This window comes from Rhinichthys klamathensis, unplaced genomic scaffold (assembly GCF_029890125.1).
Source record: "Rhinichthys klamathensis goyatoka isolate OS25496 unplaced genomic scaffold, OSU_Roscu_1.1 h1tg000032l_1, whole genome shotgun sequence".
In the NCBI taxonomy this organism is placed as follows: Eukaryota; Metazoa; Chordata; class Actinopteri; order Cypriniformes; family Leuciscidae; genus Rhinichthys; species Rhinichthys klamathensis.
This window is the reverse complement of record NW_026606581.1, coordinates 1,014,024-1,038,524: the sequence shown is the minus strand read 5'-3', so window position 1 is coordinate 1,038,524 and position 24,501 is coordinate 1,014,024. Positions and strand designations below refer to the sequence as shown.

Here is a 24,501-nt window from a genome sequence, read left to right as displayed (position 1 = left end):
TTTTTTAAAAACCTAGAAAACTAGATAACTAACAATGACAACAATAGCAGGAGGTTTCAAAACCAAAGCAAACAATCCGACAACAGTGACTCCAGGTGGTCAACATGAGAAATAATACATCCATTAATCACTTTTCAAACAGACAGTTAATACAGTTATTTTTGCACAAATTACAGAATTACAAACACAATTGGACAATGTGAAATGTGTATATCAAATAATAATTGTAAGAAAAGCAAAAGCATTTTAAATCTTAGAGGGATAATAAGTGACTAAGCATCACAATTTGTTTATGAGTTTAATATAAAATAAAAAAAAATAAAAAATTCGACTGCCTAAACCGCCGATCTGTTCTTGCGTTTGATGGCAAACCTCCTGGCAAACAGACGTTCCCTCATGAGTACATGGTGAGTCCAATCCACTAAAACACAGATGCACAGAAATTGGTTGTGAATGTATTGAATGGAAAAAAAATGACAAAGAAAATCAAACAGAACTTTTCTTTTTAAACACTTGTACTTTGTGTGGTTGGAGATATGAAAAAAAAAAAAAATGTTTACATCAGGATTACCTCACTCTCATTAAGAGTTATCTTCCCACTTTCACAGAGTCTCTGGAATATTCCTGATGAAGAAAATAAAAACTGTTAAAATGTAATAATAATAATAAATACCCAGGGTATTTAGCTCAAACTATTTCAGGAGCATGAAAGGGTCAAACCATGTTTACCAGTGTGTGACACAACTCTTGGTAGCTTACCCTGATGTTTTATTTTTATTTTTATTATTTTTAAAGTCCTGACCTGAACATCAAATTAGGCCGGCACGGTGGCTCAGAGGATTTCTGTGTGGACTTTGGTTAAATTGGAAAGTTTAAAATGGCCCATAGATGTTACAGTGAGAGTGTGAATGTGAGTGTTTGTACTGGGAAAGGCTCCAGCTTTCTGTATAAGGAAACCAGAGAGAGAGAGAGAGAACATCAAATTGTCTTTCTGTCTAGTGTTACTCACTAGCCATGCAGTTCAAACGCATGACAAGGCAAATGAAACCCTCCAGAGAGATCTGTTCTGAAGCACCACCATACCACACAACCATGAGACTCAGGATGTCTTCATTTAGATGCAAGCCTAGGGCACAAAAACCATGATATACAGTAAATACAGGATCTATACAATGTGTGAATGAAAATATTATATCATAATATCTCCGAATAAAATTTTAGGGGTCACTGGGCAGCTATAGATATACACTGTACCACCAGCAGTGATGTTTGTAAAAATAGTTAGTGCAAATATTGAATACTTTTCTACTACTAAAGAAATTACAATATTTTCTACAATGTTTTACTGCAGCAAAGTATAAACTGTATAAGCTTCAACCTGTTTTCTCTAATGCATTTTGCAGTTCGTTCAAAGACAGAACGCCATCTTTGGAAGTATCCATGCTGTAGAAGATTTCCTGTATACAAATGTAAGTGTCTTAATAAAAATCAATACATATCTCTGTTTCTTGTCCTTAATACAATAACAATCAAAGCTAAATTCCAGACTCAAATCCACTCACCTTGTACATCATAACAAAGAAGGGTCCACAGATGAAGAAATTCTTCCAGTGACAGAGAACTATTTTTATTGTTACAGTCAAGAAATATTTCTAGAGCTAAAACATGTTTCTTCACAGTATGACTGGAAACACAAGCTGAACCATATGGATAACTCATATATCATTGTTAAACATATTATGTTTTAATAGTTTTTAATTACTTGTTTAAGGAAAAAAGGATACATCTGACATGGCAATTATACTTCTGCAGGAATCCAGGCAAATCCTTCAGTATTTCTATTTCCTAAAAGGTACGGGTCACATTTGAGTGATTTATGAGGCAATTTAAGATTTATTTACTAGCAATATTTCACATAGAACGTACAGGATTTTTAAAACACTCACCTCTAAGTAGGTTTTCATGAAGAATCTGAGGTTTGCCTACAACCACTGTCACTGGTCCCTTTGACCTAAACTCATTACTTCAGACTTATGTGCCATCCAGAAACTTGCGCTCTGCAAGCGAATGTCATCTTGTGGTACCATCTCAAAGAGGTACAAAATCTCTTTCTCGGACCTTTACCATGTCTGTTCCCTGCTGGTGGAATGATCTGCCCAACTCAACCAGAGCTGCGGAGTCAGTAGCCACTTTCAAGAAACAGCTGCAGAGACGAATCTTTTTCGGCAGCACTTGATCCAGTAACACTAACACTTTCTTTTCTTTTCCATAAAAAAAAAAAAACTGCGTTAGATGAAACTGAGAGGGGTCATAGCACTTGCATATTGTTGTCCTACTGTTAGTTTCACTGCTTCTATTGTTCTCATTTGTAAGTCGCTTTGGATAAAAGCGTCTGCTAAATGAATAAATGTAAATGTAAATGAAAGAACCAATATTTCAGTCACTAATTCAATGATTGCACATATTGACATAGTGTCCTTTCTGGATAAAAAAACACATATTTAAAAAAAAAATCAACCAGTGTAATAAAGCACATGATTGTGAACATTTCAGTGTATAAAGTCAGTTTTCCAGTATTCCAAGCATAAATAATTACTCAAATGTTGAATATTGTAAACTTATAGTCAATCTCTCAGTCCTTCATGTAACTCACAAAATGTTTATCTCATTTTTGCACAGAATGGACAGGATGAATTCTGCGTTCTTATTAGGGATGTAAGTGGATGGTACAATGAGATACTCTCCTGGCTCCAGTCTGAATAATTTCATCACTTGTCTTGCATCCTGAAAAGCCCCGCTTGTTGCCACAGGCTTTCTGCTATAGAAAAAGCTTGATCCAAACTTTCCCTCAGATCTCATCTGAAGGATGATTAAACAAAAAACGTGTCAGAAAGGTATGACAACTTATGTAATATGTATTAAAAACTGATTAAAAACAAATTGTACTTGCCTCGGGTGGAACCTGTAAAAGTTCAAAACAAAAATAAATGTTACACTCTAAGCACAAAGGCATCATTGTACAACCATATTTATTGCCTTTGCGGGTTTAGTTTTGTTTATGTTTTTTTGGGTTTTTTTGTGAATACTGACCGCAAACACGCAGAAGCCGATGCCATGGTGTGAAGCAAGGCGTCTGTTTCTCTTGTCAGGTTTCTGTATGAGGGACACCAGAACATTGCTCTTGCCCTGCTCACAGGCCTTATCCATCTCATTAATCTTCAACCAAAACTGGGGGTTGGTAAAGAAGGTGTCTACAATTACAGGACACGGGTGTTAGAAGCAGATTTGCATTGATGACTAGTAGCTTTATAATCATAACTAGAATGTACATTTCCTGAAGAAAATGTGAGTGGTGCTTGCAGTGGCAAAACTCGCCAATCGGTTGCTAGGTGCGGTTAGCTAGTTTTTAGCAAGATGATAACAAAATTAGCATAATTAGCTAAATTAGCATGATGCTAACATGATTAGCATGTTGCTAGCATGATTAGCATGTTGCTATCATGTCTATAGCATTATGATAGCATGATTATCATATTGCTAGCATGATCCTAACATGATTAGCACGTTGCTAGCATGATAAGCATGTAGTTAGCATGATAAGCATGTTGCTAACATGATGCTAGCATGATTAGCACGTTGCTAGCATTATTCTAGCATGATTAGCATGTTTTTAGCAATATGCTAGCAAGAATAGCATGTTGCTAGCGTGATTCTAGTAGGATTATCATGTTGCCATGCATGATGCTTGCACATTTTTACTGGTTCTTATCATGTTTAACCCTAAGCTAATTGCAATTAGCATGTAGCTATTCACAGCTAACATGTGTAGCATGTTGGAAGTCATGTTTGCTAGCATGAGTCAAAAGAGCCAACCCCCATCTCTATATGATGTTCTGATGCAGAGATATAGGTCTTGCAAAACGGTTGCTAGGGTACTCTATTTGGTTGCTAGTGGCAGCTGCCAATGATGATACTCCAAAGGCTGCTTGTCAGTATGAATGATATAAACCAACTCCTATGCCTCTATGACATTCAGAATGGAAGATATCTCTCTTTGTATTTGGGTTGTTAGGGCATGGCCAGGAAGTGTTGAAGGTGTCTCATGATTGGCTGTTTGCTGACCCGAGTCAAACGAGACCACCCTAACGTTTCTATGAAACTTCTATTCAAAGATATCCCTTTGATCTCTTTTCAATGGAAGTCTATGGAACATGTTGCTATGGTGTTCTAAATGGTTGCCTGGGGCGTGGCTTGATAGCTTCACAATGATCCTGAGAGACTGATTGGTCGTCTGAGTAAAATGAGCCCTCCCCCTTGTCTCTATGACAGTGTGATCTAGAGTTAGGTTCAATACAAATTCCCAATGCAATTTACCATAGTAGGGAAAACATGTGTTTCATGGGCTGTCCTACACCATAGTATGTCAATGGGGCAACTTTGGGCAGCTCCTGCCCCCCAGGGGTGCAACTTTTACCCCCATTGTGAGGTATGTTCTTACAGAGCCTGCCAGCCAAATGTGGTAGATCACACGTTTCTGCGAAATTCTCGCTCGGAGCTATGACTCGTCAAAGTTTGTCGCAAAATACAAAGTCTATGGGACTTTTTCGGCCGCCTTTTCGCCCCCTGGGGCGAGCACCGCTTATAAAAGTCATAGCACACCTCTGCTCAATAATCCGCACGATTTGACTCCTCATTCATGGGTCTGTGACAAAATTCGTGGGAGGAGCAGCACGCCAAACTTTTGCCTTTGGCACCACTAATGAATGAAAAGCACCTGAATGATTCATGCAGCCTCCAGCTGTACTCCCAGGAACCCAGCTGCCATGGTGGAAGTTGGAAATCCAGTGACATGCAGACTTTTCTTCCAGAAAATCAGGACAGGAACAGCAGATATCCATGTTGTCAAATGTTCTAAGGAAATCATTCATTGACATCCTGCAACAACAACAAAAAAATATATGTAAATCCTAGACTAAATGTAATTCATGTTTTACTATGCATTAAGAATCTTTTTCAAAACATGGTTCATACTCACCAGAACTCTTTCGAATTTTCGTCCTGAAGATGTTGTTTGCGGTCCTCATCACTCACTGTGTTCCACAAGGGTGAGCTGAAAGAATGATGTAAAACATACATCAGAATAATGGATCATTTTGACTATGCAATAATCAAACAATTTCACAAACTTTTTTGTTCGAGAACTGCAAAAAATAGTTTCACTGCTAGTTGTTCTGAGAGTTAGTTATCTTAAACTGCTACTATTGTGTGATATAATTCATGATTCCCTATCCATGCTATGCATTTTATGGTAACACTTTAGAATACGGTTCCTTCGTTAATGAATAACTACACAGGAACAAATGAGTAACACAATATTAACAATCTAGTAACTACTATTAACTAACAAGAAATTCTGATTAACGAATTAGTAAGTAACAGCGCACAGATTAAAGTGGTAGTTCACAATTAACTAATTGATAACTACTATTTTTTTTATGCTTCCCAGAGAACTACTGAAGAATATTAATAGTTCATGCAAAACTAATCAATAACTAATTCAGGACAAATGACTAGCACTACATTAACATTAATAACTGCTGTAAACAAATACACACGGTTTATCAATATGTAATAGCATAGCAGACTTATGATTTGGGAAATAATTAGCCTATGCTCTCTCCTAGAGAACTATTTATCAACTGAATAATTTTAAAGAAATGGCTTTTTAAATGCAGTTGTCGGGACCTTACTTGTCCTGTAGTGATTCAATGCCAGTCCAGAGGAATGCCAGAAAATTGGCCAGAGTCACGGTGACGGCTGGAACATATTGAGTTATCGGCCATCCAAATACCATATACAGTGATTTTATTATTTAACCTATACCTCGCAAAAAAAAAAAAGATTTTATTAATGTCTCCTACCTCATACGTGCGTGCAAATATCTTGTGAGGGATTAGAAGATTCTACACTTTAGGATTGGCTTTTCATGTAATAATCATGATAACTAACTAGTAATGACTCAAGTGTTACTACATACTTCTAAAGGAATGACTAATTATTTGGATCCGTATTCTAAAGTGAAGATCATGGTAACTAACTAGTAATGACTCAAGTGTTACACATACTTCTAAAGGAATTACTAATTATTTGGATCCGTATTCTAAAGTGAAGATCATGGTAACTAACTAGTAATTACTCAAGTGTTACTACATACTTCTATGCGAATTACTATCTAAAACTTCACCAAAAACCTCAAAAGCTTAAAAGAATTAGTAATTCCTTTAGAAGTATGTAGTAACACTTGAGTAATTACTAGTTAGTTACTGTGATCTTCACTTTAGAATACGGATCCAAATAATTAGTCATTCCTTTAGAAGTATGTAGTAACACTTGAGTCATTACTAGTTAGTTACCATGATTCTTACAGTAGTTCTCTGGGAAGCATTAAAAAAAAGTAGTTATTGATTATTTAATAGTGAACTACCACTTTCATTTCCGAGATGCGGAAATTCGGATCAACGAAAACAATGTCAAGTAGGCCCTCTACATGTGCAATGGCTTGCTCTAGACATCCAAACGCCGGGGACAAACTCCTATCCATGAGTGTCGCTGAAGGGAGTGGAAGCGTGCGCGGAAGCGCCGGGAGAAGTGGCGGAGATCTGGAACTGGGAGACACAATATCGAATGTGGATTCTTTGTTGTTGACGAGAGGATTACACCTGCTTCATCTCAACGTCAGAAGCCTTCTCCCGAAAATCACAGAGATCCGACACCTCAGTAAAAGCAGAAAGGTGGGAATTTTTTGTTTCACTGAGACATGGCTGGATGACTCCATTACGGACGCTGAAATTGAACTGGAGAACTATTTCGTAATTAGGAGAGATCGAAACCGCAAAGGTGGAGGGGTGTGTATATATGTAAGAGCGGACATTGGTTTTAATCATAGAATGGATTTAAATAGAGCAGGTTGAAGCAGTCTGGTTAGATATTTTGCTACCGAAGAGTAAGCCCATACTAATTTGCGCATGTTATAGACCGCCTGATCAAACACAGTTTTATGAACTTTTAGAGGATGTTTGTTCAAATTGCATGGACTTGGTTAAATCAGAAGTTATCATGTTGGGGGATTTCAACACTGATTTTCAGAAAAGTGATGTTTCTGGGTATAAAGCATTGATGCATTTCTGTCGCTCCTATAGTTTACATCAGCTGATTGATGAACCTACACGTGTGTGCTCTACCCCCCAAACCACGATTGACCTTGTCCTAGTGTCAGATAAATCTAGGATAACTGAAAGCGGGGTTATAAAATATGGGTTGAGTGACCATTCTATTATCTTCTGTACTAGAAAGATCAAGCAAGCAGTGCTTAACTGTCATACGTCTATTAAGATCCGGTCACTGAAAAAGTATAGCAAAGAAGCGCTGAATGGCTGCTTAATTAAAATGAATTGGTCTAAGGTTTTGCTATGTAGTGATGTGGACAAAGCATGGTGCTTATTTAAAAGTATGTTTTTAGAAGCTATAGATAAAATAGCCCCATATAAGGAAATCAGAATAAAGCAGAGAACAGAACCCTGGGTAAATGATGACATCCTTGAGGCAATTAGGCTAAGAAAAAGGAAGCATGGGAAATTCAGAGAAAAAAAGGATGAGCAGAGTTGGGCTGATTATAAAAAGGCAAGAAATGACGTTAACAAATTAGTTGTCAATACTAAAAAGGCATATTTCAATGAAAAAATTGCTGAATATAGAAATGACTCAGGAAAGCTATGGAAATCCCTTAAACACCTTGGCTACAGTAAAAGGCTAAAAACAAAAAATACTAATATTACTCTGGATCTTGGCAACAATATTACATCAGAGAAGGAGATAGTGGCAGATAGCTTTAATAAGTATTTCTCATCAGTTGCCAGGAAGCTTGTGGAAAAGTTACCTGACCAGACTGGTCAATATGGGGAAAGTCATGTGCAGGACTTTTATTCTCAGTTAGGTGTTCAGGCGGGGAGTTTCTCTTTTGATAAGGTGTGGGAGGCACTTGTTCTTGAGAAGCTGAAGAGGCTTGATGGCTCTAAAGCCACAGGATTAGATTCTATTCCATCTAGATTCGTGAGGGATGCCGCTGAGATCATTACTCCGAGCATTACTCATATTATAAACAGGTCGATAGAACAAGGATACTTTCCCAATGACCTTAAAGTCCCTGTAAAGGCAATTCTAAAAAAAAAATCTAAACCCATTATAAATGTTAGAAATGTATTGCTAAAACATATTACAAAGACTGTGAACTGTGAAGTACTGAATTGTGGAGTTAGACCGTTAAACAGTTTTTCACCATTGCTATTTTCCGGATTTTTTGGGCGGGGCTAAAACGGGGCTTGATGATGCACTGGAGCCCCTGAGCTCCTGGACACGCCCCTACTTGATGACGCACTGAGGCCACTGAGGCTGGCCCCTCCCCTAACAATAGAGCACATTCGCATCAGTTCACTGCTCAATCGCGAGTTACTGTCAGTACTATTAGTACTACAGCCTACAGTTTTCTAGCTAGCTATGCCTTCGACACGGAAATGCATAGGCTACTACCTGGATGCGATCATGTACAAAACAGATCGGTGTCTTTATTTAAATTTCCTAAAAACGATCACATCACATCCACACATCAAGGTGGATTAATTTTGTGAAGAGCCAACCTTGATGGAGAGCTGAGGATCACCGCCAACACCCGCCTCTGTAGTGATGATTTTACACGGGATAGTTTTATAAACTTTCGTCTGAGACAACTGGGATTCACTGATAATCCGCTGTTACTGGTGAATGGGGCCGAACTGACTATCTCCCGCCTCGGCCTTCATCTCCCCGTCCCGAAAGCAGTATCAGCTAATATCAGCGTCGGCAGCTTTCCCGCGAGTGGGCATGGTTTCAGCGCAGCGAGCGGACACGCCCCCAGCGTTTGAGAGCAGAGAATACTGCTCATTTTTTCAAGATTTTGATAGCTTATTTTATGTACTTGCCGGCTTTTTTTATCATTCAAATTTGGCTGGGTGGCTAATAACACATTTTTCTGTGGTGTGACAACCTCAGAACACATACTTAATTTTGACTTTACAGGGACTTTAAGATTGCCAGAGTGATTCCAATATATAAGAAAGGGAGTAAACTAGACCCTGGTAATTATAGACCTGTTTCAATTCTTGGTTGTCTGTCAAAGATAATTGAAAGGATCATTTTTGAACAGATTGATAATTACTTAAAATCACAAAACCTACTTTATGAGTTCCAGTCTGGTTTTCGTAAATCTCATTCTATGGATTCCTGTTTACTGTTTTTAACTGACTATATAAAGATAATGGAAACTTCTGTGGCATGGTTATGTTAGACTTACAAAAAGCCTTTGATACAGTCGACCATTGTGTTTTAATGTATAAATTGAAAGCCATGGGTTTTAGCGAATTAGCACAAAAATGGGTGGGCTCCTATCTGGAAAATAGAACGCAAGTAGTGGACATTGGGGGGAAAATGTCTCAACCAAAAGGCATGGGCTGTGGGGTACCTCAAGGAAGCGTTTTGGGTCCACTTTTCTTTTTACTATATATAAATGATCTAAAGTCTGCTTGTTCATGCAGTCTTTTTTTATATGCAGATGATTCTGCGCTGATTGTTTCTCACAAGGATAAGAATATGATTGAAAGCATACTTAGCGCAGAACTTCTAAATGTTAGGATGTGGATGGCTGATAACAGATTATCACTTCATTTAGGGAAAACTGAATCCATATTGTTTGCAACAAAGATAAAGTTAAAGAAAGCCTCATGTTTTAAGGTCCTAGCTGGAGATATTGTAATTACTGCCAAGGAATCAATCAGTTATCTTGGATGTATGTTAGATTGTAATTTATCTGGTGTAGGTCAGGCCCAAAAGGTAATCACCAAAGTTAATCAGAGAGTTCGTTTTTTGGCCAGAATATCAAAGTTTTTGGATGAAAAAACAAAGTTAGTTTTGGCAGGAGCTTTAATTCAGCCTTATTTTGATTATGCGTGTGGCGCATGGTACAATGGTCTTACAGGGAACCTGAAACATAGGCTTCAGACGTCTCAAAATAAATTAATAAGGCTAATTTTAGACCTCCCCATTAGAACTCATCTGGAATCTTCCCTCTTTGAAAGGGTGGGATGGTTGAAAGTCGAGGATCGAGTGTCTCAGATGCAGCTGAGTATGGTACATAAAATTGTTTATGGAGATGTTCCCAAATATTTTAGAAATTATTTTAATAGAGTAAACGAAGTTCACAGGTACTCCACTAGGGGTAGCTCAACCGATTTTGTACCCCCCAGATTTAATACTAATCTGGGCAAACAGTCTTTTCTTTATGCTGGAACTACCCTTTGGAATCAGTTACCTGGTACACTTAAGACAGTAAAAAGTATAGGAAGTTTTAAACAGGGTTTGAAAGCATGGTTTAGGTGCCAATTGTAGTTATTATAATACTATAGTCTATTTTTATTATTATTTTTTCAGTATAATATGTATGAATTTGTTTAATGTATGATGAATGATTGATGTGTGATTTGCTGCCACTTGTACTTTTCCGCTGCCTTTATAAGGGACCACAATGGAAATAAGTCTTCGGGCTTTATTGTGTTATCCCTGACTACTTATGTATTTTATTTTAATGTATGACTCAGTTTCATACTGTTTTCATATTTTTATATTTAAGTGGTCAAATAAAATCAATCAATCAATCAATCATCTGTGCGCTGTTACTTACTAATTTGTTAATCAGAATTTCTTGTTAGTTAATAGTAGTTACTAGATTGTTAATATTGTGTTACTTATTTGTTCCTGTGTAGTTATTCATTAACGAAGGAACCGTATTCTAAAGTGTTACCCATTTTATAAAACAAAATATACAGTCTGTTCTAACATCTGATCATTCTTATATGAATAGCTTCAATAAACTACTATTATTATACAATTATATAGTATTGTTTTCTTTTACTAAAATAACACCTACAGAAGTTTTGAATGTTATTGTTATCAATCTTAATAATATATACATTAAATTTGCTTCTCATATCCTCATGTATCCACTGGCTGATCCATTTTCTCAAAATGTTTTATTGTGGTTTAATTCCAATTTACATAATAGAAAACAATGTGTTATCACTCAAGGGGGAAAATCTGATAATTATTCAAGAAAGAGGCATACCTCAAGGCTCAGTGTTGGGTCCACTTTTCCATTTTTATTAATGGTAAATGGTAAATGGACTGCATTTATATAGCGCTTTCACAGACCCAATGGCCACCAAAGCGCTGTACATTTTGCCTCACATTCACCCATTCATTTACTCATTCATACACCGACGGCGGTGTCAGCCATGCAAGGCGCCATCCAGCTCGTCGGGAGCAGCTGGGATTAGCTCATGGACACCTCGACACCTGGTCAGGTGGAACTTCTGGTTTGTAGACAACCTACATGAACCACTGAGCCACTGCCGCCCCTGCCGAAATTTGTAACAGAATGAACCGGCCAACAAAGAACCCAGCAGACAGTATGTCCTCCCAGCTCCAGCGACAATCGGAGTTCCGTGAACAATGCTGGTTGTCGGCTCCCACCGACAGAAAGAGGGTCAACCTTCCAGTCCCGTCCCGGGGTGAGTGGATCCTAAGAAATTATGGCCAACTCTGGGATCGTTTTATCCCGGGAGGTGCCGCAGGCTTCTTCCTCGAGGTCTCCACCTTCTGCCCGGCTGCCAGTGATTCCAGAGGGTCGTATGTTAGCCGTCGCGACGCTTGGGGACCAGGCTTGTTCCACCAAGACTACTGAAACACCATCCGTATCCTTCAGCCTTCGCGGAAAACGAGGGAGACGGATCTCGTGGGAGTCTGCTTCGGGGTCCTCAGCGACGGAGTCAACCCTGCCTGAGACTGTCCTTCCACTACCAGTCACGGTTCCTGGTGTGCTTCCCCAGCCAGTCACAAGTCCGGCTACGGCCTCTGCTCCGCGGCCAAGGAGAAAGAGGAGGAAGAAGGGAGCTTTCTCTCCTCCGTCTCTGTCACCCCCTGAGTCCACGATGGTTTCTCAACCTTCCGCTACAACAGAGAGGGCTGTTCCGAAGCCTGCTGCAGAAAGAGTGGTTCCTGAACCTGCCGCAGAGAGAGCTGTTCTGAAGTCTGATGGAGACAACGCTGTTCCAGGGTCAGCTTCAGTCAACGCTGTTCCAGGGTCAGCTCTAGAGTCAGCTTCAGTCAACGCTGTTCCAGGGTCTGTTTTAGTCAACGCTGTTCCGGAGTCAGCTGCAGACGACGCTAATTCCGAGTCTGGTTTGAGGAGCGTTACTCCCGAGTCTGATGTGAAGAGCGCTGGTTCTGATTCTGCTGCGGAGTACGCTGACCCCTTTCCAGCTCCGCAGCCAGCCACAGTGTTGCCTCTCTCTGCCCCACAGTCTTGTGTCCTGTTCCGTTACCTGCTATTCTCCCTGTCACTACCCAGCCCCAGACTGTTTCCCCCAAGACTTTTCCTCAGTTGTCCCCATCCAAGTCTGCCAGGGTTTCTCGTCCTCAGCCCTCGTCCCGTAAACCCAAGACCCCCAGTCCACCCACCCTCCCTAGACTATCCCCCATGTACTCTCTTGTTCCTCCACCCCCCCCCTCCCGTGTTTGTTATTTTTATTGTTACATCCTAACCCCGTTGTTGTTTTTTCTTGTATGCCGTTGCTTTTATTTGTCATGTTTTGTTGGTTTGTGTCTGTTTCCCAGTCTGTCATGTCTCGCGTTTGATGTCCTCTTGAGGAGCGTCTGGAAGCCGCTCCTTAAGGTGGGGGGGGTTCTGTCATGATTCTGCCCTTTTGTCATTATCTTTCTCTAGTCTTGAGGCAGGATCATGACAAACCCATGGTTTGTGTGCAGGCTCATGGCCTTGTGTTTGGGCTGTGTGCTTGCGTTGTCTCGTTCTCTTACGCCGACCCCTTGTTATCCTCGTCTTGTCATTATTACCTTATCAATGTCACCTGTTGTCTTTATTAGTTTATCCCTATTTTATCCCCTTGTGTTTGCTTTCTTGTGCCGGTTCATTGTCATACATTGCATGAGACTTACCTGTGAGTACCTTGTCAAGAGTTCTGTCTAGCGAAGTTGTGATATTGTATTAGCTGTTTTGTTCTTGTGCAGTTTATTGTCAAGTCTTAGTCTAGTGTTGCTAGTCATTATTATTTGTTACTGTTTTCCCCCTCGTGGGTTTTGTTTTCCCTGTTTTCTGTCATCAATAAACCTTGTGTGTTCTGCTAACTGTCTGCGATTGGGTTCATCCAGAAATTCATAACATGTAGAGTTCACTTGCTTTCTTTGTTTATTAAAACTCATGTTTCATTGTCATTCTGCGTCACGCATCCCTCCTTAGATTCAACTACACTGCACCGTTACAAACATTTGTTTGTTGTAATTTATTGGTTATGTTTATTAACGTTTTGCTATTCTTGTGTATTAATTATCTTGTAGTTTTTTTTGTGTTTTGTGTATTGTATTTTAGGACCCTCTTGAAAACGAGATTGTGCATCTCAAGGGATTTATCCATAAGAATAAAATTTGTTGCAAATAGGAAATTTCCACAACATACTTAAAAAAAAAAGAGATTGTGTGGTTAAATAAAATCACTTCTTACTTGTCACTCCAGTCTCCATTCCACTCAATGCCTCCCCATGGGTTAAACAATCTCACAAGTTGAACTGGATATTTACCACTCATGACCTGTGGAGCATATCATAATTAGAAGTATGAACATGTAGCAAATCTTTCTAACATTACCAGTAGCTTTAGCCTTTAGCTTTATTTTGTAATTTACCAGAATTCTGAAGTAAAACGCATCTGTTTATTTTTAATCATTTGTGACATTTGAGCACTGAGCAGAACAAACACTAAGATTAATGCAAAAAGGCCAAATGCATGTACAAACATGTAAAGCATGGGTGTGTATCAAGTTGGTTGGCTTCCATTATCTTTTGTCCCTAACATATTTACCTTGAGACCTTATTTGAATCTGATGCGTGCTGAGACTTGATTTTGTGCAGTCTTACCTGGTAAACCTTTGTCACGGTGTAAGCGTGGCCCAGAACAATGCCATTTGGTAATCGTTCCTCATTCTGATTCTGTGGAAACAGAAAAATTATCAGAAGACAGATGATGTGGTGTAAAAGTCATTGCTTAAAATGTGCAGTAAGTGTTTTTTTGGAATCCCACAAATTAAAATGTCCCTGTAAAATATAAGGGTTTTTTTAAATTTATTTTTACCCCTGGTGGAGTTTCACAGCCCATAAGGACTTCTGACTGGAACGCACGGTACATTATCTCCCACAAATCAGTTGGAGCCGTTTTCAGTTCGTAGTGCACATGAACCCCACCGGTGAAGTCCATGAGGGCTTCAGATACCCGGCCATAGTGCATGTCAGCGTAGGAGCCGCACACCCTGTAACAGTCATTCAAACTCTAAATTGTATGCCGCAATGTAATAGACATAAATTTGATGACTATTACTGTACAGAAATCACATGAATTACAGTCGTCCTTATTTTCAATACAACAGCACTATTGCTTACATATACTTGAAATCTTACATTTTTTATAAAGTCACATAAAGTCACTAAAAGATGTACAGGCACTTACTTTGCATATGCTTTCTCCAGCAAGGCTGGCCAGAACTCATTATATGTTTTTGATTTGACAAAAATCAGCTTGCGGTTGATTGTTGGCAGTTTGTCATCAATTACAACATCGTACCATTTCCCAAACCGCCAGAACTGTAAGTTTACATAAGCAGAACACTGAGTGAAAAACTAACAGGAATAACTTGCTTGGGGTTTCGATTCTGGATAATATGATCAAAATAGAATTAAATATTGGAAATTATGGCATGAAAAAAGAGGAACTTACCCTGAAGTGAAATAAACCAGTATAATTGTGGCTGAATGACTGTCCGTCTGGGAAGACCTTTTGTAATAATTTGTTTTGAAATGTTAGAGCCCCAACAGAGGCCAGAAACCAGCAGTTTCCTGAAGAAGAAAAAAAAAAAAACTTATTGGAACAGTAAATTTGATAGGATATCTTTCATATTCCACAACTCATTTTGGATTTTTCTAGTTTTACTAGTGAAGGAATTTTATTTGTTTTCAACAGAAATCAAGCCTAAATTTAGCCACAAGAGGCAATCATCAGGCACTAATGGCTCGGACTAAAGGATATAGGGATCTTCATGCATCTTTTCAAATATAATAAGTCTCTAAGTGTGTCTTTATAGATGTGTAATTCTGTATATTATAAAAGACAAATAACAAATAACAGTATATATACTACATCACACAAATTGACAAATATGTTTTCAATATTATTGGGATAAATTGTAAACTAATTATATAAAACTATATTGTAAGTGCAATATAAAATGATGTTTCTTTCGATGACATTTTTAATGAGGGTATTGGGATGATCAGAGGTGGGTAGTAACGAAGTACATTTACTTCGTTACATTTACTTGAGTATTTTTTTGGAATTTTTTTACTTTTAAGAGTAGATTTAATTGTGGGTACTTTTACTTTAACTCGAGTACATTTCTAATGAAAAAACGGTACTTTTACTTCGTTACGTTGGGCGACGTTCCTCTCGTTTCTTTATTTTAATGCAATATGTTGTTAAAAGCGTAGTTTATTCTAAGCGCGCGCTCTCTCTTTTTTCTGGGCATGAGCGATGCTCAATTCACAAATGATGAATCACTCTTTTGAGTCGATTCTGTTCAAAGACTTCATCAAACAAGTTGGGCAGATCTGTCTAAATCGGTTCGCGAATCAGTTTGAATGATCTGTTCAGTTTCCTGCACGCACTGAATCGTCTCGGAGTCGTAAAGATTTAAAAAACATCAGACTTGTATGAAGTGGCGGTCCACAGTCTACAGTACAGTCTAGAAAGTAAATCTGCAAAAGCATCATATTTTTTTGCCAGCGATGAAGATCTTTATTAGTTGAACATCTTCGTGTGTTACTTCGTAAGCTGTCTGTGAATGAATTATTCCACACGACGATACATTCGATTTCATTTCATTCAGGTAATACATTTTACAACCAAACAGATTATTACGCCATATAGCACTACTACAAAGTATGACATTACCCTATTTTTGGACATATACATTACTTTATACATTAAATAAGCTATCATCGTCCAGTTTATGAATGTGTGTAGCTACACACACAATGTGTATTGCGCAGTGGCGTGCGAACTCGACTTGAAAACGAATGCCTTTGCCTGCCTTATTAGACACAGTTAACCAGTTTAAAGATGCTTTCATAAATATAGCCTACATTTAAATACATTTTGGAGAACAGACAGAAGAAGATCCGTGTATTTGATCGTTGTTTGTGTTGGGCATGACATGACTGCGAGCACATGTGCAGAGTTTTAACACTTTCTAATCTGTCAATGGTTCCCAATCCCTTTACATTTGAATGCAAAACTCCATAGAGTCACTTTATTCCGACATTAATAATAATCCAAATGTAGTTGTATAAATTATTATACTATTATATACAAACCAAAGGACAGGCAATGGTTTTCGGGCTATAGATATAATATACAGATACAGAAATAATGTTTGTCTCTTCTGTTTTTGTTGCAAAGATAGCTTATCTAATTATGATAATTTTAGTCATTAAAATAAAAAAAATATGTAAATAATATCATGTTATATATATATATATATAGGCCTATGTGATCCAAAGTAACTAGTAACTAACTACTTGAGTAGTTTTTTCATTGGATACTTTTTTACTCTTACTCAAGTAACTTTTAAGATTATTACTTTTACTTTTACTTTGAGTAAATATTTCTATAAGTACTTGTACTTTTACTTGAGTACAGTTTTTGGATACTCTACCCACCTCTGGGGATGATGCATGGCAAGTTTTGTGCAAATCGAAGCATCGAACTAAAAAATAGGTTTTCCAAAAAAATTCAATATGGCGGAAAGATTTTCCTGCGGGCAAACAAAATCCGATGTATGATTCTTGGGGCTTACAAGGATTTGAAAGGGGAAAGAAATGTAAAACTCAAATGCACTTATTATAACACCACCTAGTGTGTTGCTAAGAGGGCAGAAAAAGAATAATATGAAAATCTGTACAAATACAATAAGGTTACTTGGCTTAAATATAGGCTATCTTTTATTTACACAGAGCAGGTCGCTTTATCTCAATAGCCTCTTTAATCTATTATTGAGCAGCAGCCGCCTTTTACAGTTCCTCCTGAACCGAAACAACGAGTTTACGCTGCATAATTACCGAGATGGCAATCTGTGACGTTCACGTCCTAAGGCTCGGATTTTTGTGTTTCTATGGCAACACTATCAATGCCGAAATGTATTTGCATCAGTCAAGTGGTACAAGTAAGAACTCTGTAAGTTGTTTATGTTCCATATTACTGTAGTGTTATGTGCTTTGAGGCGTGAGGTAATTTTACTCTGTCTCTCATGACGCTTTGCAGACTCTCTGGCTTTGCGCGTTCAAGTGTTTTGAAGGAGGCGTGGCTTTGGAGAAGCTCTGAAGGGAGGGTGGGATGTTTTCAAAGCTAACTTGCTATTGCTAGCGTCTCCAAAACTGCCAACCCACGCTTTAAGTGTATAAAACAACAATATTGTGGTTACTCAGACATACCTATATTCCCTTGGGCGTAGTCAAACCTGGACACTGTGTCTACAATAAATTCAGCTTTATCTGAATACAATTTCTGAAAGAAAATAAGTAATATCTTCAGTATTTGGCAACTGATGCATTCTGTGAAAGAGATGTGATTGATAGTGGTTTTTAGTAATATCTTTTAAAGCATTTAAATTGTCGCAGTCACATATTTTAGCTTTCAACAAAAGTTGTAAAAGTTTACACTTCTATTTAGGTGTGCATTATTATCAGAACACGTTAAAGATGAAGTATAGATTACATACCGTTGGTCTTATCCACTCCACTCGGGCCATGACTTCTGGCTCCAGCAGCCCTTCGCCAATGGAACGAGGGTCTGGCGGGAAAAACTCATCAACAAATCTCTGTCTTGTCTTAAGACAGACGTCTTGTAAAGAGTTGTAGTCCTGATCCATGAACTTCAAAGGATGTGTTGCAGAGCCCATGCCACCCTTCATGTTGCGGTCATCCATGACTTTTAGACACATGCCGTGTGGAACCGCTGGAGGAGGCATTTTGAAATCTGTCTGGATTTCTTTACTATTAAAAAGAGGAAATTACAACAATAATACAAAGATATTACATTTCTTTAATAAAAGTTACCTCTATCAAATTCATATCCACCAGTTCCCATTGACCACCTTTGCCATTCCCTGCCACCAGAAATACCATCCACAATCTTTATTTTAAGAGGAAGGTCATGTTTACCCTGACAGATCAATGTGTCTCTTCATCTTACAGCTTGATGACTGTTCTCGTTGGTATGTGTGCAAAGAGTCTTTGAATGTAGTTGTTCGATTTTATCAAACCTATTGTTAGCACAATGCTCAACTGTTTATGCTGCGGGAATACAGACATAAAACATACATAAACACAGTATAATAAATCCTTACAGAACAACATCTACAGAAGTAAATGTACAGATGTACTTTATTTTGCATATGTTACAGACTAAAGACAAAGTAATTAAATTCATACAAGTATACAATCCATAAAGTGTTTTTTAAAATAAATTAGTTTGTATACAAACGGAATAAAGGTCTTCCCTTCCTATGAGACTATTGAGCTTCGACTTATTGGATTACTGACATAAATAAGATAAATAAGATGAATATGTACCTTCAAAGATGCAATGAATTTTCAGCCAAGTGACTGGTAATCTTCTCCGTCTTTACACACTTTTGCCGTACTTCAAGCTTTTAAACACTTGTAAGCCCTGCCCCATTCCCAGCGTATGTGTTTATAACAAAGAAGTGATTGACAGAAACTCATCTGAACTCATCTCATTATAAGACACTGAAATCCTACATATTTCACATTAGCAAGTTATTATTGTTATTATTATTTTCTTGGAGGAAAGATGGTTTGCATGGTTTATTTCTGTGCATAATATTTTAAAATACATTCTGCTTACAGTTTAGTTTGCTTTTATCGAATGAGCTTATGTAAGCCCTCCAAAAATGCATTCAGTGCAGCAGAAACCAGTTTATCCTGCCTTGACTTGCTTTGAATGTAGAATTCTACTGCAGGCTTCATCATTATAATGATCATGAATTACAATTTATATGGATTGAAATTAATATATTTATTATATATTTAATGATGAGTATAAATATAAATTATGGCCATAGAAAGTAAGAGTATGAGACAATTCTTGATCACTCATGCCAGCCAGGTATGTTAGGTATTTAAATCCTTGTGTCAGTACAGTATATGCAAATGAAAACCAGTCAAGTTAAATCAAGTCCTGCCACTGTACAACGAGAGGAGTAGTTTGATAGTGCTAAACTACAGAAGTCAACATTTGAAGTGGATCAAAAAAGTTAATAAAAGTTGTTCCAAGACAAGAATGGGTATTGTTCAAAATTGATAAATAAAATAAAATCCACTTCAAATGTTGACTACTGTAGAAGAATGTGCAATCAGTTTGGAACTGTGAGGTTACTTTGGAAAAAAATATACCAAGGCAAATATCTTTTTAAAGCTTAAATTAATTTACAAAAGCTTAAGTTAATTAACAAGACACTCAGAGTATAAGACCACTCAAAAATTCATAGGGCACAAGCTATAAGGTGAGCCTTTCTGGTCAATATCTTCATCACTGTTTGTTTTCTGTGAGTGATAAAAACTCATATTAACATTTCCTTCTGCATTCTCAAGAACAAAATGTTCTCTGCTGTATTCCATAGTCATAATAAAATGCACATTAAATTGAAACTGATATTCGCAGCCGTCATGTCACCAGTTCTCCACCAGAGTTCACTGACACTAAATTAGTGAATTTCATTCCCATCTTCACCTGTAATCATTCAATATCTTCATGATAATGTAGTACTAGTAACTCAAACTGACTACGCCATACCCTAATGAAGGCAGGAGGAACTACAATATTAGAATCAGTAAACACAAAATGTATAATAATATTAACACGTCTTTTAGTCTATTACACTAGCCGACCATGGGTGCATCTCAACGCTCCCTATAGCTTCCGGGGTCGTGAATCAGTAGGCTATATCGTGCACATGAATTCGGGCACTGGTAAGGACAGTAAGGACCCTGCTTACTACAAGTCACCTTTATTTATATAGCACTTTTTACAATACAGATTGTTTCAAAGCAGCTAAACACACTAAGCACTACACACTGAATTTCCAGCAGCATGACAACGTCCTCATTGTACAACATCACAACTGGTGTTTATGAACAACAGCAGAACTGATATCTTTCCAACATTATCTCCCTGGTTTTCACGGTGCATTGTGGGACTTTTTAGGGAATGAACGTTTCAGTGCACTGGGAAGATTTGGTGATTGAGACAGCCCTTAAAATGGCTGTTTTAATATTAAAACAACGATTAAAACATCTGTATTTCGATAAAATCCATAAAAGAAGATAATAGCTCTCCTCTGTGTCACGTTTTAGGTTCGTTCATGTATTGTTCCCGTGTCTTACTCTTCTTCTTACTTTGTTCCTGTGTCTTGTCATGTGATCCCCTGTTCAAAGTCATGTGATCCTGCCATGTGTTCCCTTGTCTGATGTTTCATGTTGTCATTGGTTCATTGTTCACGGTGTCCCTTGTCTTGTCATTAGTCTTGTGTGCATTTAAGCCCTAATGTTTGCCATGTGTCTTTGTCAAGTTTTTGTTCCACTGTAACCACTGTTGGTAAGCGTCATGTTCACGTTCATGTTTATGTTTTTGAGTTCATGCCACGTCATGCTTTTGTTTTATGTTTTGATTTTGTTATGTTTATAAATAAACTGCACTTGGGTTCTCATCTGCACTTGCCTCCAGTGGATCCCTTTCAGAAAAACTTGACCTACCATGAACCCAGCAGTTGCTCTCCTAAATCTGCGTCAAGAAGACATCACCATAGAGGATTATGTGACAGAGTTTTTCTAAACTCTCTCACCTGTTGGAGTTTAATGATGTGGCCCTTAAGGACATACACTCACCTAAAGGATTATTAGGAACACTTGTTCAATTTCTCATTAATGCAATTATCTAATCAACCAATCACATGGCAGTTGCTTCAATGCATTTAGGGGTGTGGTCCTGGTCAAGACAATCTCCTGAACTCCAAACTGAATGTCAGAATGGGAAAGAAAGGTGATTTAAGCAATTTTGAGCGTGGCATGGTTGTTGGTGCCAGACGGGCCGGTCTGAGTATTTCACAATCTGTTCAGTTACTGGGATTTTCACGCACAACCATTTCTAGGGTTTACAAAGAATGGTGTGAAAAGGGAAAAACATCCAGTATGCGGCAGTCCTGTGGGCGAAAATGCCTTGTTGATGCTAGAGGTCAGAGGAGAATGGGCCGACTGATTCAAGCTGATAGAAGAGCAACTTTGACTGAAATAACCACTCGTTACAACCGAGGTATGCAGCAAAGCATTTGTGAAGCCACAACACGCACAACCTTGAGGCGGATGGGCTACAAAAGCAGAAGACCCCACCGGGTACCACTCATCTCCACTACAAATAGGAAAAAGAGGCTACAATTTGCAAGTGCTCACCAAAATTGGACAGTTGAAGACAGGAAAAATGTTGCCTGGTCTGATGAGTCTCGATTTCTGTTGAGACATTCAGATGGTAGAGTCAGTATTTGGCGTAAACAGAATGAGAACATGGATCCATCATGCCTTATTACCACTGTGCAGGCTGGTGGTGGTGGTGTAATGGTGTGGGGGATGTTTTCCTGGCACACTTTAGGCCCCTTAGTGCCAATTGGGCATTGTTTAAATGCCACGGCCTACCTGAGCATTGTTTCTGACCATGTCCATCCCTTTATGGCCACCATGTACCCATCCTCTGATGGCTACTTCCAGCAGGATAATGCACCATGTCACAAAGCTCGAATCATTTCAAATTGGTTTCTTGAACATGACAATGAGTTCACTGTACTAAAATGGCCCCCACAGTCACCAGATCTTAACCCAATAGAGCATCTTTGGGATGTGGTGGAACGGGAGCTTCGTGCCCTGGATGTGCATCCCACAAATCTCCATCAACTGCAAGATGCTATCCTATCAATATGGGCCAACATTTCTAAAGAATGCTTTCAGCACCTTGTTGAATCAATGCCACGTAGAATTAAGGCAGTTCTGAAGGCGAAAGGGGGTCAAACACAGTATTATAATCCTTTAGGTGAGTGTATTTAGGGTAGGTTTGAATGAGCTTGTCTGTTCCCAGCTACCTGGGGGGGAAATTCAATGGTCTCTGACACAATACATTGACCGTGCTTTATCGTTGAGCGGCTCCTCATTTTCTGTGGGTTTTGCGGACGAGGAGCACGCAAACCCTACAGTATCCTCTCACCCAGAGCCACTTCACGTCATGCCTGCCAAGCCTGAGCCACTTCACGTCATGCCTGCCGAGCCTGAGCCACTACACGACATGCCTGCCGAGCCTGAGCCACTTTAACGTCATGCCTGCCGAGCCTGAGCCACTTAAAGTCATGCCTGCCGAGCCTGAGCCACTACACGACATGCCTGCCGAGCCAGAGCCACTTTAACGTCATGCCTGCCGAGCCTGAGCCACTACACGACATCATGTCACATCCCATGTCCTTTACCCCTGCACAGGCCTGACCCACCATCCCTCCCCAAGACCTCCTCCGCTCCACCACCCTCCTGGAATTAAGTTTTGGTTTGGTTTTGTTGGGCGTCGGCAGCCGGGGGGGGGGGAGTCTGTCACGTTTTGGGTTTGTTCATGTATTGGCTATATCAAAGTGATTGTTTCTCGAACAAGAAAAAATGTAGGGCGGGGCTTGATTTTGTCCATCGTAAACTGATTGGATCATCAATTTTAATTTCAAGGTGACTTTTGTTTTGTTTGTTGATAGGCTAATAAGTCTTGCAGAAATTCAACAATACATTTTGAATTCAATATATGCTATTTGCTACTCCCTGTATATTGTTAGTGTTTGTTAGTCTTTTGCACCAGTGAAAATGTGTGATAAGGGTATTATACAAAAAAAAAAACTTTCAACCAACAAATGGAGATCCCTGATAAGAAAAAATACTACAGAGGAAGGAAACTCTGTTTACAAGTCAGAGCTCATGGGACGGACAGCAGATGTTTCTTTGTCTATGGTGGTTTTCTATTTTAAAAGAGTGAGAGATATTTGGGGAGAGACAATGGGTTGATATTTGTACTGAAATGGAATTTTAATAAACTTTGATAGAGTTAATTATGATTATGAGTATGAGCTCCATTGACATGAACCACTATAAGTATCCATGTCCATCCTTTTTAATAGATCATCCTTTTTGTATGTTATAAACATGTCCTTTGCATTTTTGATGAAGTTCCTTATCACAGTTATGCTAACTTTTATCGATGCAGTGAAGACAACGTTTTTCACTTGTTCCAACACCCTGTATAATGCAAAATAGGAAGAGTGCAATTCCCAATGAACAAGAAAAAAAACAACTTCACTTGCATCGACACATGGGTCTAAAGGCCCCACCGGAAGGGTGTCTTAGGTCATTTCCTGCCATTCAAATGGAGGCGCTGCCCCGCTCAACACAAACACAGGATGTGATCCATGACTAGATTTATCAGCAACAGGCAGGCAACAGACACAATGCCAAGATATGTTGTGTGTTTGTTTCTGTGTACGATTTTGTGGCTGAGTATGCAGTTTGTATTAAATGTTAAATTCATGCGTACAGCACTTTATGTTAGTGACTATTTTAGTTTAGTTACACAAATTTATGTATTCTCTATAGCAGTGGTTTTGTATGTTGGATTCAAACACCTAGATCATAGCTAATATTTTTTAACTTTTTGGTGTTTTATGAATCGTTTTGTTTCGTATTTTGTTTCACTGCTGAATAACCTATAAAAGGCTATTTATACCAAAATATCAGGACAAAATGTCAGTATTTGTGCAATGAACTATATCTTTTTTCAGAACTACACTTGTGGAAATATATATATATAAAAAAGTTTTTTTTTTTTTAAGTGTGACAACTAGCCCTATAGCCCTGGATGTTTGCATACATGGGCCTACTGTCTCATTAGATCAGTAAAGTAATTCAGGTTGCACTTTATTTGACAGCATGCAAGTACTGGTAATATACGAAAGCGTATTGCATTCACTTGAAGAAAAAAAATCTACTCTGTTTTTCTGAATTAACGAGTTAATTATCTCAGAATTACGAGATAATTTTTCATGAAAAAAAAGGTTTTGCTCTGTTTTTCTGAATTAACGAGTTAATTATCTCAGAATTACAAGATATTTTTCATGAAAAAAATTTTTTGCACTGTTTTTCTGAATTAATG

At 38.4% G+C, this 24,501-nt stretch overlaps 2 protein-coding genes across 2 annotated transcripts in view; both read right to left on the bottom strand.

Annotated features, from left to right (window-relative positions):
• LOC130080302 (calpain-1 catalytic subunit-like) overlaps positions 1-18,943 on the bottom strand; it is a 51,319-nt gene extending 32,376 nt beyond the window's left edge. The window contains exons 1-13 of the mRNA XM_056245661.1: positions 18,834-18,943; positions 17,981-18,254; positions 17,694-17,766; positions 14,926-15,044; positions 14,659-14,792; positions 14,287-14,461; positions 14,073-14,144; positions 13,661-13,746; positions 5,036-5,110; positions 4,775-4,935; positions 3,091-3,251; positions 2,951-2,962; positions 2,654-2,859 (exon numbers count right to left, since the gene is read on the bottom strand). Of these exons, the coding sequence (XP_056101636.1) occupies positions 2,654-2,859; positions 2,951-2,962; positions 3,091-3,251; positions 4,775-4,935; positions 5,036-5,110; positions 13,661-13,746; positions 14,073-14,144; positions 14,287-14,461; positions 14,659-14,792; positions 14,926-15,044; positions 17,694-17,766; positions 17,981-18,229 (1,523 nt within the window). The 5' untranslated portion in view covers positions 18,230-18,254; positions 18,834-18,943. The remainder of the gene's footprint in view (positions 1-2,653; positions 2,860-2,950; positions 2,963-3,090; positions 3,252-4,774; positions 4,936-5,035; positions 5,111-13,660; positions 13,747-14,072; positions 14,145-14,286; positions 14,462-14,658; positions 14,793-14,925; positions 15,045-17,693; positions 17,767-17,980; positions 18,255-18,833) is intronic.
• On the bottom strand, positions 327-1,969 carry LOC130080218 (calpain-3-like). The gene is made up of 6 exons (XM_056245523.1): positions 1,947-1,969; positions 1,563-1,604; positions 1,379-1,457; positions 1,010-1,126; positions 572-624; positions 327-421 (listed from the first exon to the last, which is right to left on the bottom strand). The coding sequence occupies exons 1-6, from the start codon at positions 1,962-1,964 to the stop codon at positions 395-397; spliced, it is 336 nt and encodes a 111-aa protein (XP_056101498.1). The 5' UTR covers positions 1,965-1,969; the 3' UTR covers positions 327-394.
• Positions 18,944-24,501: the final 5,558 nt, after the last annotated feature.